The 16,669-nt window shown below is 34.1% G+C and overlaps 1 protein-coding gene across 1 annotated transcript in view; it reads right to left on the bottom strand.

The window, feature by feature from the left end:
* cntnap5b (contactin associated protein family member 5b) overlaps nt 1–11,094 on the bottom strand; it is a gene marked incomplete at both ends in the record, with an annotated part of 108,618 nt that extends 97,524 nt beyond the window's left edge. Inside the window, one exon of the mRNA XM_079807090.1 lies at nt 11,028–11,094. Coding sequence (XP_079663216.1) covers nt 11,028–11,094 — 67 coding nt within the window. The remainder of the gene's footprint in view (nt 1–11,027) is intronic.
* Between the last annotated feature and the right edge of the window lie 5,575 nt (nt 11,095–16,669).

The raw sequence follows: 16,669 nt of genomic DNA, 5'->3' as shown, positions 1-16,669 counted from the left end.
ACAGTGTCGATTATACGATAATAACGTATTGCTCCAAATATAAGATGACCCCCCCCCCTTTTTTTTTCAACATATACGTATTGGAAAAAGGGCTTTCTGGAAAAAAAAATGCTTTTATTTGAAAATAATCATACTGCATAGTTTTCATATTTACATTTTTTAAAGTATTGAAAGTATGGTAAATACTGGTAAAATGTACAAACGATCATATTTAAAAATAAAGCTTGTTGCGGGTGTATTATTGACATGTAAAAGCCTAGACCATGAAAATAAGATGAACCCATTTTTTCAGATGTATTTCTTAGAAAAAAAAAACATGGTCTTATATTCGGAACAAATCAAGCGCCAGCATTAGTTCTGGCAGGCCACGTAGTCAAGCTCCGCTATCAGCTGATTGGGAAATTCTAACTCCGCCCCTCTTTCAGCTGATCTGTTTCAGCTGATCTTATGCTCTCAATTGGCTTCTCTCAAACAGGGCGGCTTACTTAAGCATAGCTTCACTTCAATCTGCCTGCTTGGACGCTTCTGCTGCACGCTGCTTTGCAACCCACCTCCTCCCCAGCTCCTCCTTAAATTGCTATCATGTCATTCTGTTGTCATTGATGCATGCTCTGTTCTAAATGGGGGATTTGCTCTGCCCTCCCAGTTAAATGGGAGGTCGTCCCCAGAATCTGCTGCTGTTCCCTGTCTTGGCTTTTCATGGAGCTCATGAAAGGATGGGGAATTTAGAACAGAGCCATACCGCCAAATCTAAATCTTTACAAAATATGCAATTAAAAAATTGTACTAAATGTTTGTCTATTGTGTTTTTTGACTATAGTGGACCTGACAGAATATGATTATAGATTGGCATGGGAGAAATTCAATCAAATATTTCATTCAAATCTTTCATTCAAATATAACACTCTGTATGAACGATTATAAAGAAAACAAAACGAAAAACAGAAAAATGTGTAGAAACTTTGGGACTCACATAATTATTTGTGCACATAACTTTCTCCTAGAAAAAAGGTATCAGAAAGGTAACTTCACTTTTAAGTTCTGTAAATTGCGAATTTTTAAATACAAACTTAAAAATATTCACACAATTTTACACGCAAACTCATGTAAACGGATGATGAGCGAATGAAGCTTAACATGAATTTTGCGTACTTCAGGAAGTCACACTGCGCCAGCCAATCAGATATCAGTTTTAATTGCGTAAAAATTACGTATTTATATGCACACAAAACGTTCTCCTGCAAAATATCTATCAGAAAATGTTATGTACTTTTTTAAGTTTTCACTTTTAAGTTCTGTAAATTGCAAATTGTTAAATACAAACTTAAAAACATTCACACAATTTTACACACAAACTCATGCAAACGGACGATTAGCGAATTAAGCTTAACATGAATGTTGCGTACTTCAAGAATTCACACTGCGCCAACCAATCGGATATCAGTTTTAATTGCGTAAAAGTTACGTTTTTATTTGCACTCAAAATGTTTTTGTACATTTTTTTTAACATTTTAACTTAACTGCAACATTTTTTTGAATACAAACTTAAAAAAAAACATTCACACAATTTTACATGCAAATTCATGCAAACAGGCGATTAGCCAATGAAGCTTAACGTGATTGGAATTTTGCGTACTTCAGGAAGTCACACTGCGCCAAAGAAATTTGTGTACATTATTTTTTACATTTAACTTAACTGAATTTTTTTTTAAATACAACTTAAAAATGAAAAAAAAAAAAAAAAAACAGGAAGTCACACTGCACCAACCAATCAGATTTCACTTTCTCCCGCAGGGTTTAATTTGAAGTTGTCTGTCCATGTTTTTTTTACTCTAATAGAATTCGACCCCATTGACAAGCATTATATGAGTGACACACAGCAACGGTTGGAGTTAAAAATCTTAATTTGTGTTCTACTGAAGAAACGAAGACACCTACATCTTGGATGCCTTAGGGGTAAGCAGAAAAACTTTTCGTTTTTGGGTGAACTATCCCTTTAATGTGATCGGAATTTTGCGTACTTCAGGAAGTCACACTGCGCCAAAGAAATTTGTGTACAATTTTTTGTTACATTTTAACTTAACTGCAATTTTTTTTTTAATACAAACTTTAAAAAAGCATTCACACAATTTGACAATTTGAATAAATCCTAATGTATCGGAATTTTGCGTACTTCAGGAAGTCACACTGCGCCAACCAATCAGATTTCGACTTAAGATTATGTACAAGCTACGTATTTATTTACACACAAAACATTCTCCTGCAAAATATCTGTCAGAAAATGTGTAATTTGTTTTTACATTTTTACCTTTAAGTTCGGTAAATAGATTTTTTTTAAATTAAAACTTAAAAACATTTGCACACAATCACACCGCGCCAACCAATCAGATTAAAATTTTAGATTGCACAAATGAGATTGTTATTAAAAAAGTTCTCAACAGAAGCTCTTTGGTGACGTGGATGCTTACATTACTGTTGATCATCTGTCCATCATCGTATAAAGCCCGCCCTGACAATTTGATTGGTCCGAACAGCTCTGGTTCGAGCATAGTTGCTCCACAACGGACCAAGTCCAGACCAAACTTCCCGACCTCAAATGTTGTGGGCGGGGCTAAGTTCGGCTGGCATCCAGGCTAGGAATATGTCCCAAAACTTGGAACCTTGAGACTGATACTCTGGTTCCAAGAAACAGAATTTCCGCAACATTTTAAAGCAGCTGTTTGTCAACATGGGGTTTGTACCATTGGAATTTGAAACAGCACTTGTTTATATACTCAATATCTTGTTATTTTACTAGTACCAGCAGTTTTCATGTACTGCACCCAAACCTTTGGGGGACCCTGAAGAGGAATTCAAACTCGATTACTTATCTTTTGATTACAGTTTCAGAATTTGCCGCTTATTAAAAACCAAGACGTTCCCCGGATCTCACAGATCGGCTAAGAATATTTTCCTTTTTTTCCCTTCATCTTCTCCTCATTTTCTGTTGTTTTTTTTTTAAACCCACGCATCTTTCAGAATAGATTTTCTGGCATTTATAAAACGTCTTAAAATACCCAATGGCGCGGTCGTGATAAACACTCACCGGCAGTGAAAATCAGACAGAGGTACACGGGATAAAGGCCATTTGCGAGTTTGTAGGTGGGGTGGAGGGGGGGTTGTTTGTCTTTAACTTCTAAGGTCAGGCTTTCACAACGGCTATGGATCCACCTCTTGTTTGGGGCCGAAATTACAGCTGACACATGTGCTGACAAGATCGAGGCAATTATTGAGTTAGACAATGATCTACTGTACAGTGCAAGCGCTGCGGTTTTCTTTCCTAGACAAGGGGAGAGAGACGTTTAAGAGTTACAAGGCCAGAAGAAACGCCCTGTCTGTCCGTGAACCAGCTAGTTTTCCTTCTTCATCATAATTAATACCAACTAAACACATTCAACGCATTTCTAAGTGAATTTGTCCTTCAAAGCGGTTCTCAAATGGTGGGTCGCAACCCCTCCAAAAAAAAAATCTCAGCTCATATTTTGTTCCATTTTTGAATGGCCATTTTAAAGTTTTACTTACTCCCAAAAGTAAAGAGAACTTCTTCAGTTCAGATAAACTTGACATATGAAATTAATAAACAAAGTCAATTAAGTTTAGTCTACTAAAATTCAAGATTTTTGTTTACAGTAGTGTAGTTAGCATAGCCCAATTTTTTAAAAAACATATTACAAAGAAAATAATACTTTACTACACTTTATGTCGATAGTCCACTCTTGAAATTCTACTAAGTAACTTTGCAACTATGTCAGCGAACTCCCAATAGAGTATTAGTAGACTGTTAGGTTAGGGTTAGTAGAATAAGTTGACACGTACTTACAAAGTTACTTATGGTCCGTAAAATGTCTGTTGGGGGAGCATCAAAATAAAGTGATATTAAGCAGACAATCTACTAATACTCTAATGACTGCTAGTTGACATGTAGTTGCAAAGTTACTTCGCCGTAAACACAAATATGTTAACTTGAAATAAAATAAAATAATGAATTGGTTTGAGTAGTCACAAATTAAATTAAACTAATTTGTTCAATCAAATGAACTTTTATGAGTATTTACAAATTTCTTTTTCTTTTGAGTGCGTTAAATACTGTATAGACTATACACTGTAAACCCGAATGTTCATGTTAATTAAATAGATTAAGTAGTGTATGCTCAAAGTTTTAGAAAAAGTTCTACTAACTTAATTATTTCAAGTTGGTGTAACATGGTCTTCCTTTTGAGTAATTTCAACTAATATTTTTTGATTAAATGGAACTTTTTTGTGAATAAGTAAACATAACTTAAAAACATAAATTCAGTACAACTTAATAGAATTAAGTAATTACATGCTAAGAATGATGAAGTCCTGTTATTTCTGTTGTTTCAAATAGAGATGATTTAAAAATAAACTTAATTTATATAGCACATGCTAAAATACAATAAAATCTCAAAGTGCTTCACCAAATAAGTAAAATCCATCATAACAAATAAATTACAACCATAGCCTATTAAAACAATTTAATTGGGGCAAACTGAAATGCATTAGTGGAAGACAAAATTTATTTATTTTATTTATTTATAGTATTTATATTGTCATCTGTTTAATGTAGCCTATAAACTAAACGATTTTTTAAAACGTGTACATAAGTTTTGTTCTCCGGTTTAACACATCACACAATAAGCACTTCTAACTCCTGCGAGATTTACTCACACACATACATCAAGAATCAGCCTATGAATCTCAACAATGGTGACAAGATTCATGCCGCAATGCATTCTGGGTGCATCATGCGAAACTCATCCATGGCTCCCATAATGCATTGCGGCATGAAGCGTGTTACCATGGTTGAGATTCATAGGCTGATTCTTGATGTATGTGTGTGAGTAAATCTCTCAGGAGGTCAAAGTACTTAACATACAATCTATTTTATAACTTATTCAGCTTTTCTGATTAAAACCGTGCTGGATATCAATTGCCTCAAAATGTTAAGTTTGAGTCACGTTTTTAAGTAAACAAACTCAACATATTTGACTAACGGTACTTAAAGCAATGACAACACAAAGCAATAAAACATTTTGTTAACATAAAATGGTGTGGTTGTGTACTTATTTCTTAAAGTTCTGTGAAAACTTAAAACTTTGTTATAATAACTGAAAATAATTGAGTTGCCTTAACAGAAATCTGAAAGTCATATTAACTGCAAATATTTGAGTTGAGCTAAATGAGCACTTTAATTTAACTGTTATCAAAAGGTACAAGTAGCAGGTAATCCAACCTTTTAAGTTCTGGAAAATTGTGACTTTTAAGTTATCCAACTTAAAAAATTTGAGGCAATCGATTGCCTCCATTTTTTGAGTTCTGGGAACTTATTCGGGTTTACAGTGAACAATTCTATATAAAACAATAGTGGATATAAAATGTATCAAAATGTAACATCTAGTGTTAAAATGTATGTTTGTAATGTAACCTTACCCCATTTGGAAAGTAATTAGTAAAGTAATCTAATTACACTGCTGAACATTGAATTATTAACTAGTAATTAATTACTTTTTTAGAGTAACTTACCTAACACTGGAAGTCAATAACAATAAACAGTAAAGTTTTTGGTAACACTTTTTCAATGGTCCACTTTAGACATTCTGTAAACCCTAACGCTCAAAATAATGAATTGGTTTGAGTAAAGCCAACTCAAATTAAACAAATTAGTTCAGTCAAATGAATTTTAATGAGTATTTAGAACTTTCTTTTCTTTTGAGTTCACAGAACTGACACATTTTAAGTAATCTGAACTGCTTCATTGTTTTGAGTTTTATGAACTTGTTTCTTTTAATTTAGACAAACCTAAATTGAACCGAAACTGGGCTGGGATTTCTATATCCCAGCATGCTTTGCCATGACACTCAAAAGGGACAGTAAATGCCAAAATTAAGTGTTTTTATTATGTTTGTTTTTTGTGCAAGATTAACGTTAAATTGGAGATTTAGTTGTGTTTTATGTTTTCTTATTCTTGTTTAGAAGAGTTTCTATGATTTTTTTTGTAGCATGAATGTAGTTTGAGAACAGATATATGTTAAATTTGCTATATTGCTGTCCTCATTCAGCAAGTGCTATGCTATGCTAATGCTACCAAAGAGAATTAGCAAGGTGGCATGTATTGAATTAGCTAGTTAAGTTTCCAATACTAAAAATGTGAGATTACATGATATGTTAAATGTATGAATTAGCTTACTCAAAATTTCAAGTTCAAAGCAAATAAAATGTACAGAATAAAAATCAGCAAGTTCTGCTTACTTAAACTTTAAACTTCTTAACTTAAAAAAATGTGAGGCAATGTATTCGGGTTTACATTGAAACTAAGCTCATGCTCCACTCGTCACCATGATGGTAACCCTAAAATCCAACATAACCGAAACTAGCAAAACAAAACACTACTGTGTTAAACACTACAACACTAGCGTTTAACACATTAAACACTATAAATCTCTAACGTAACATTAATCTTGCACCAAAAAAAAAAAAAAATGTAGCATTTATTCGCCCTTTGGAGTGTCATAGCAAAGCATGCTGGGAAATGGAAATCCCTACCCAGTTTCAGTTAAATTTAGGTTTGTCTACACTGCAAAAAATGCTCTTCTTACTTAGTAATTTTGTCTTGTTTCTAGTCTTAAATCAAGATGCATTTACTAGAGAAGTAAAATGACATAAGATATTTTTTTTAGTGAGTTTTTGCTTAAAATAAGCAAAATGATCTGCCAATGGGGTGAGAAAAATAATCTTGTTTCTGATTGAAATCTTGTTTTTTTTAGAAATAAGATAATTTTTCTCACCCCATTGGCAGATAATTTAGCATGTTTTAAGCAAAAACTCACTTCATTTAGATTTTTCCCCCCAGAAAACAAGAAAAAATATCTTCTGTCATTTTACTTCTCTAGTAAATGCATCTTGATTTAAGTATTTTTAGATATTTAGACTGGAAACAAGAAAAAATACTAAATAAGAAGATAATTTTTTGCAGTGTAAAACTCAAAACAATAAAACAACTCAGATTACTTAAAATGTGTCCGTTCTGTGAACTCAAAAGAAAAAAGAAAGTTCTAAATAAATACTCATTAAAAATCATTTGATTTAACTAATTTGTTTAATTTGAGTTGGCTTTACTCAAACCAATTCATTATTGAGCGTTAGGGTTTACAGAATGTCTAAAGTGGACCATGGAAAAAGTGTTACCGAAAACTTTACTGTTTATTGTTATTGACTTCCAGTGTTGGGTAAGTTACTCTAAAAAAAAAAAATGAATTACTAGTTAATAATTCAATGTTCAACAGTGTAAATACTTAATTACTTTCCAAATGGGGTAAGGTTACATTACAAACATACATTTTAACACTAGATGTTACATTGTGATACATTTTTAATCCACTATTGTTTTATATAGAATTGTTCTATAGTCTACACTCGAAAAAATGCTGGGTTATAAATAACCCAAGTTGGGTTGAAAATGGACTAACCCAGCGATTGGGTTGTTTTAAGCAAACATTTAACTCAACCGCTGGGTTAAAACAACCCAATTGCTGGGTTAGTCCATTTTCAACACAATTTGGGTTATTTTTAACCTAGCATTTTTTAGAGTGTAGACAGTATTTAACGCAGTTACATCAGAAGTAACTTATTAAATTACAGAAAAAGTAATCCATTACTTTACTTTTTCAGGGGAAAAGTAATTAAAGTACAGTAATGCATTATACCAACACTGTTGACATCAAATATACAGTACACTCTAAAAAATGCTGGGTTAAAAATAACCCAAGTTGGGTTGAAAATGGACTAACTCAGTGATTGGGTTGTTTTAAGCAAACATTTAACCCAACCGCTGGGTTAAAACAACCCAATTGCTGTGTTAGTCCATTTTCAACACAACTTGGCATTTTTTAGAGTGTAGGGACTCAATCTCAACATAATTTTGGCATAAATTCATCAAGGACACACAGGGTTACAAGAGCAAAAACAGTTTATGCACAATGGTTTTCGTCGCAACGTCAATATTTGATTCCAGCCACCATGACGAACACAACATTTGAGTCCTGAAGCACCAGCCGCAACTCCACGACCTCTTTACATTAACGATTTAAGAGCAGAATTAGGTCCCAGCTGATTTTTCAGAGTCTGGACCTTTCAGATCAGGTAATTAAAAGGAGTAATTGACTTTTTCGGCTGAACGCTGTCAGGCATGTTCGATCAAAGCGGAGAGGAAATCTAGGCCACCAACTACAGACTCTCTCAAAGACACTTTCCCCTCATTACAGTTAATAGACTGTAATGTTGCCACCTCACAAGAATACATATCTCCAAATCTTACTCACAAATAACACAGTAAATAAAGTATACGGAGGCGTTGTTATTTCCGGCGGTTTCCAGGCCCAGTTCCAGTTATGCATTTCATTACGAGACTCACTTTTATCCATTTGCAATCTGTCGTATGAAGAGTTTGGTAATTATAATTTGTGCAACCTAATGGGTTATGAGAACGGTACGGTTAGTGAAGTTATTAATATCAGCAAACTGCTCGCACTTAACCACAGATGGTTTCGTGCCTGCAACGTCCTGCAGCCTTCTGTTATATCTCTAATCTATAATTATTATCTAACACTAATATTTATTTGGCCAGAAAGGCGCTACTAATTATGCCGCAAACATGAAGCCATTTCCAGTCAAGAGTGACGTGCTTTTGAGTTTGTAGTTGCTACAGATCAGACAGTCGAACAAATCAATCAAAGTCGAGATTAAAAAAATGAAGAGGAATTTGATTCGCCACTTGGACTTTCGCAATTTTCAAATCATCCTGAATAACGCAGATCAAATGGTTTTCCACAAACATGTAGAGCCATTCAAACATAATGGGGGATTAAAAAAAAAAACATTAAAAAACATTAAAAAATAAAGTAAATGTGTATTCTTTTATTTAATTATATTTCATTTTATATATATATATATATATATATAACATTAAGTATTAAATAAATTATATGTATATATTTATGTATGTATGTATGTATGTATGTATATAGGCTATATATATATATATAATCTGCAAACTGCTCATGCTTAACAACAGATTTTTTTAAATATTTAAAATATAACATTAATATTAATATAATATATACAAATATATATACAAATATATATAACATTTCAATGTTGCCACCATATATTAAATACATTTAATATGTATTAAATTAAATTAAATACAAAAAAAATAGAGTATGCGCATTGACATTTTATTGATAAAATATGTATTTATATATTTAAATATATGTGACCCTGGAGCACAAAACCAGTCATAAGTGTCACGGGTATATTTGTGCCAACAGCCAACAATACATTGTATGGGTCCAAATTATCGAAATGATCTTTTATGCCAAAAATCATTAGGATATTAAGTAAAGATCATGTTCCGTGAAGATATTTTGTCCATTTACCATACATATATCAAAAATGTACATTAGTAGTAATATGCATTGCTAAGGACTTCATTTGGACAACTTTAAAGGCAGATTTTCTCAATATTTAGATTTTTTTGCACCCTCAGATTCCAGATTTTCATATTATCTCTGCATATTATCTCATATTATTTTCATATTTATTCAGCTTTGATGATGTATAAATCTCAATTTTAAAAAAATTGACCCTAATGACTGGTTTTGTTGTCCAGGGTAACATATATTAAATAATACCAGTGCACTTAATCTAACGTTAAATGAACCGTCAAGGCACCGGTCGCTATCCACACACATGGCCTGGATTCCAACCTGCCAAGTTCTATATGGATGTTATGTTTAGACACATATGCAAATGAACCGTGAGGGATTTGCATATTCATGTTGGACAACCACAAGCGCTACACCAGAGTCTAAGGTAACAAATCTTCCTCGGAGAGAAGTCTCAATTCAACAGATTTATGACTCAAGCGCTGAAAGAAGTTTTGCCAAGTGTCGCTCAGCCTGCTCTATTTCTATTTGTGCGAGCTTTTCTTAAATCAAACCATTAGATACATTAAATATGAATCATAAATAAGAGATATTTCTAAAATAATACGCACTTGGTTTTAAATTTAGCGATAGTCAAAGTACGACTACCATTATCCCCAAGCCAAACTTTTCTTTCGAGTAATGTCCTCCTACGAATGACATAAATCTTCATAAGTGCCACTGATGGTATGTGTAAGGCCCTTGAATATGGCGCTATGATTCATTTGGATGCCAATGGCATCCCAGGTTTGATCTATACGGGGAAACAGCGCCTCCTAGAGGTCGCATCTCACTAAAGTGGACCACAGAAGTCAGTCTGTATTTAGATTTTACTCATCAATATATCATTGATTTATTGAATAACTTATTTATAGGTCTTAAGGTGCTTCATTGCATACCCGTAAATCACTTTAAGGCGTGTATTTGTCTTCTGGATTTCACAAAAGTCAAGAGTCTTTGGACTGTTGCTGTTTCTCCCTCATTACTTAAACATGCATTTCATTCAACTCGTTGCCAACAGAAATGCATAAATACCATTCATACATACAGAAGCTTTTAAAAACACAATGCATGTATATCATCATTATGACAGATATAAAAAGCTTCCAAAATGTGAATGTATAGAGTTTCGCGCATCCAACGTGAAACTTTAGTAATATGACTCGAGAGAAAAAACTATGCATTTACTAATAAGCTAGAAAGTAATTGTTGCAAATTAAAAATATAGTAGTTTTGGAGCACGCACCAGATAGCCTATATATGCCCACATAAAATATAACATTTAGCATGATATACTATTCATATATTAAACGCTGTTATTTGACATGTTTAAGTTTTAAATACTCTAAAATCCAATGTACAAATATATAGGCTATATTTTTTGTGGGGTATATTTATATTATTTAAAAAAAACTGTACATAATTTTTTTTTAAATATATATATATATATATATAATTGAAGATAATGTATGTAAATACACTCACAGTTATTCGCGGCCAGCGTGCTTCGCAGCGCGCACAGGAGCGCGAACGCGTGCACCACCACCATCATCTCTCCAAAAGCACAATAACGCGTATCCAAGTTGCACTATATTCCCAGCCAGTGTAAAATATAGCTCCAAAAAGCCAGTTCGGGTCCGGTTCGGGATCGGGTCCGGCGGCTGGTCGGCTAGTCAGTCCAGTGATGAATCGAACGAGACACTCCCCCCCATAGTTCCTCTTAAAGACATATAGGCTCTTCCCACGAGACTCTACGCACACCCAAGTTCTTTTTTTCTTCAGCGGGGTTGTCGTGATGTCTTCAGATCTGAGTCATATTCCGAGCTGTACATGTCCAGCAGAAGTCAAGAAGATAGTGAGGTCAGGATGAGACTTTTGGAGGCGCAGACACAGCGTGGAGAGGTTGCGCGCTGTAAGCCGAATGATACGATCTGTGGAAAGCAGTTGAGTTTTGAGAGAGAGAGAGAGAGAGAGAGAGAGAGAGAGAGAGAGAGAGAGAGAGAGAGAGAGAGAGAGAGAGAGAGAGAGAGAGAGGTGGGCTGTAGAGCAGATTTCAGCACCACACATGTGGACAGCGCTCGCTGACACGCTCCAGTTCTAGCATTACGAATTTACACGCAACGCTTATAACAGATTGCGTCTCAAATCTTTATATAATATTCTCATATTTGTCTGCAACAAATACCATTTTTTAAAATCTACATCTAATCCTTAAACTTTGAATATAGTATCAAGAAGAAAGAGTGCTTAATAACCCTGTTTTTCCTAACATACATTTGGAAACGCACAGATAGCTGAATAGCGTTATAAGGAATGCGGACAGATTATTTTTTCTTTAATGAGAATAAAATTGAGTTTTAATGTAATATTTGTTCATAGTTGACTTCTGGTGAAGCCACTGTTCGTCTTCTGAGACTGTATGTGAGATCCGTGGTCTTTTTTTGAGGACAGTCTGAGACTTCAGTAAATGTCGGATTTTTCTCTGCTTTTAAACTCAACTCTGTCTAGAAGAAGCAATCGAAATATTTCAAGGACAAGCTTTGCAGTGAGCAAATGGGCTGCTCACTGAAAATCTAAAAAGCAAGTCTAAAGTCTCGTTAACACACAAAAAATATAACTATATAAATATATACATAATGATGACTATATAAGCCTCCAAACCAGAGACGAGCGCGCGCTGCAGGTTTTTCGTCTGCCACTTTAAATGCTCGAGCTCCAGGATGGATTCTGATTGGCTGTCAAAAAAAACGTTCTGAAAGTGATTCTAACGATATCGTTTCTCTGTGCCGTTATCGTTACAGTTGTGGTGTGAACTGTTCTTCATTAGAACGATTTTTAGAACTATATTTGAATCATTATTGGCCTACACTAAATTACTCTGGGACCACATCCGTCTGGATTTGGCCTCCCCAAATTTAAAAGGTTCCCATACCCAAACAGTAAAACAAATTTGTTCAGTTGACTTAATTCAATTGTGCAAACTCGTTGCCTTTATTCAATTAAGTAAGCTTTACTTAAGTGCATTAAGTTGTTCTTACTTAAACCATTTAACCATTTTGTGATCTGTGATATGAGGAAGTGTACTCCCAGAGCGCATTGTGGCATGAATAAATGAATTGCTTCGTTTGACTATTTTTGGCTTTATTTTACTATTTGTCTTTTGTCAGCATAACCCCAATAACGACAGCAAATAAAATTGTAAAGATCTTAACAATGGTAACAATTTGTTTTTATTATTAATGTGTTTTGCATGTTGAATGTTGAAGTCTGTGTGTGTCTCACTCAAGTATGGTCAATTGCTATATTGTTGGATTATATCAACCCAATTAAAAGGTTATGCCATAAATATTAGCAATAAAATGTTAAAAGATCATTATTTGACATGAAATATAATTGTTATATATCACAGTTATGTTATATATCATTAATTCACAAATAGTATAAATGTATATATATATATATATATATATATATATATATATATATATATATATATATATATATATATATATATATATATATATATATATATATATATATATATAATTATTTTTTTATATGATTATTATTTTTTTTATTATTTCCCTTCTTTTGAAATCAGATAACTATGATATCTTGTTGTATCGCTGCATCAATATGAAGATAATTACAATAATATGAATGAAGTTTCAAGTGTCCAACCAAAGGGAACACTAATCACAATTATGGTGAGAGGAAGTGGATGAAATGAGTGAAAAGTCTATTAAAAATTGCCCGCCTCAAAAACACTTTGCCCGCCCGCCTGCTTGTTTTTTTTATTTTTTATTTGCTTTGGCAAATGGTACTCAAACCAGTCAAGTAATGTTTACTTTGGTTTTCTAAGTAACGAAGGCATAGCATGCAAATAGTTCAGATTACTTAATTGTTTTAAGTAAATTCAACAAATTATTGGATATTAAGTAAAGTTTACTAAAAAGTCTTAGTAAGAACAACTGTTGGATTTTACAGTGCACATACAGTGGTCTCTAAATACACAATGCTGGTGTCATTTTACAGAAAACCCTTTGCAATTACATAAACCACTGCTAAAAGTGATAAACATGGAAGTATATGTTGTCTGAGCTTTAATAAATCCCCCCAAAAAAGAGGCGCATTTTGATTTTTACGGTTATAAATTCATTTTTAAAGTGTGTAACTCAGGCCCTGTGTGCTGTAGCACCCTGCAGACAGTTCGGGCTGTTTCCACTAAATTCCAGAAAATACTGGAAAAAAGATTGTTGTCTGGATCATGTATGCAAGATTTATTCAAATGAATCTTAATGGGGAATTTGACCTTTTTTACGTGATATCGTTTCTCTATGCCGTTATCGTTACAGTTGTGGTGTGAACTGTTCTTCTTTAGAACGATTTTTAGAACTATATTTTTATCATTATAGTTATCATCTTTGGTGTGAACGGGTCTTAAAAATTAAAAGAATTAAGTGAAAATATATAGAATTTATTTACTACATTCTTACACATTCATGGCTTCATGAATAATCCATGGAACATTTCCATTGGACAAATAGTTCTTTATAGTAGAAAACGTTTTTACCCCAATTATTGAAATGTTAATAATCTTAAAACCACTTAAACTCTGCGGACTCTGTACAGAATGACATCATCAAGTATATACTTTAAATGTTAAATTTCTGTGGAGGATCTCTGACCTCATATGTGGTACCGTTTCAGGGCTCGACATGAACGCTTGTCCGCTTGTCCGGGACAAGTGGATTTTTTGAAGGACGAATGAGTGCCTCTCACACGGAAAAACTCTTATATTTATAACATATGATACAGTTGCAACGTCACAATACCAAGAGTGCTGTTTTCCTGAATACCATCACGGTTGAAAACACTGATTTCATATGACCCTTCCATAAACAGTTATAAAGTAAATTATTAAGTCACTTACATTTTAGACGAAATATTGACTGTTTTTGTTTTTCAGCAGCGAAAATAGTTCCAAACAAAGATCACAGCAGAACTATAACGCGTGTCACTGCAACAGTGTGTTAGTGAATGATTCAGCGTTTTGAATGAATCGGTTGAATCAAAGATTCAATGACCTATTCATAAACGACTGCCTCATTCCTGAACGAATCAGCCGTTTGAACAAATCGACTCAATGATTCACTCATTAAGAAAATATGTAAAACAATCATTATTTGATGCAGTTGTAATTTTTCAGTGTAAATTATTTGATTTGATTGGTAACAGCCCTATACTGTCTTCTTCTAATTTAATTTACCGATCAAATTTAAGAATATAAAATGAAAGCTGAAGCATAGCCTATATTTAATAAGATTAGTGAAAAAATGGCCATTATAAAAGGTAAAAATATCACAAATATGCAGATTTAAATATGTCAAAGCTGAATGAAAATGTTTTACTCGGACAAGTGAATGACAGATTTATTTACAGCTCAGACAACATATACTTACATGTTTATCACTTTTATGCAGTGGTTTATGAAACTTGTTTATTAAACCAACATTGTGTATTAAGATCACTGTATGTGGGTATGGGAAGCTTTTCAGTTTGCGTAGGCCAAATACAGGCGGAAATTCCAAAAATGGTCCCAGGCATAAGCAGTTAACACTAAGGGGGAAAAAAAATCTATTTTAAGAACTTTTCACTTAAAGGTTCTTTGAGGAAACGAAAATGGTATCACTACTTTTATTTCTACCTGTGTATCTGAAAAATGTCTGAAAACTCTCAAAGATGAATATCATCATAAAGTCAATTTTCTCCAGAATGCTAATGTGATGCATTCCCTTTGAGATTGGAGAACTGAGGTAATTATTATCTGTATTATCTAAAATACAAAGACGAGTGCTTGGTGATCCATCATGATACACTATGGAGAAAACCAAGTTGAAGACATCGTAATGTGACTGTTTTATGAACCCGGAGCAGCTGAGCACAAAAAAAGCTTGCGTTATATGCAAAGACTATATACACATTAGTGTTAATGCATTTTACAGATGCGCTGGTAATCTATCAGCAGGTTAAAGGGCGCAGTGGCATGTGTTTGAGACTGGATTATAGGAATCCAGACTACAGGGATTAAAGCATTAATCCCAGAGGTCATTTGGACAGAGAATGATATTGTCCTCTGTTCAAAAAGCAAAGAGCCTCTTTGATACAGTCAGCACACACAGATAGTGGTCAGCCATGGCGCAGTGTGTGTAGCTATCTACAACCTGTTATTGTACATACATTTGCATTTTCCAGAGATTTTAAATGTTGCCACAAAGGAATTACAGTGATTTTCTCATTGGGAATATTTACAGATAAGTGCAGTGCAGCTATTTGAAAGAGTTTCTAGATATATAATTGTATTCATGCATAAACACATCTGATGTTTAATTCATATTTCATGTGTTCAGAAACATTAAGAGTAATCTCTACAAAACAGCCAAGAAGAGTATGACTCATATTAAGCTTTTATGAACAGCATAGAAAGGATACATGTTTATGATAAACTCAGACTGAGGTTTAAATGTATAAATATATCAAATGAGAAATTTGACGCGACAATGACGCATAAATCCAGTAGCAGAGCTAGGCAGGTGGAGCTGGGGGAGGTGGAGGGTTTCAGAGGAACTGTTGCAGGACTAGCTTACAGCAAACAGTCAGCATGAATGTTTCCACAATCATTATTACATATTTGTGTCTTTAACATTCCAGATCTATATATAAGTCTCTTGATATTAGAGTTACAATTACAGAAGAATAAAATAAAGCACATTTTCTTGCCTTTTGGAGCTTGTGTTACCCCTCCTGTTGGAATCGCCTGCTCCAAGCGGGACTCGAACCCGGGTCCGCCGGCATGAGAGTCGGACGCTCTAACAAAGAGGCTAAAGGTTGCAACCTCTAGTGTCAGTCTCTAGAGTGTCTCTTGAGATCAGAGGAGTGAGGTTTACTCGCACAGCGACCACTAGCTGGCCTCCGTTACACTCACCCCCCTAAACCTCACTCCCATCCGGGTCACGGCACCAACGTAATCCCTCCTGTTCGAACCGCCCGCTCCAAGCGGGACTCGAACCCGGGTCCGCCGGCATGAGAGTCGGACGCTCTAACAAGGAGGCTAAAGGTTGCAACCT

Source organism: Gobio gobio, assembly GCF_949357685.1.
Source record: "Gobio gobio genome assembly, chromosome: 24".
NCBI lineage: Eukaryota > Metazoa > Chordata > Actinopteri > Cypriniformes > Gobionidae > Gobio > Gobio gobio.
This window is presented reverse-complemented; position numbering and strand designations above follow the sequence as displayed.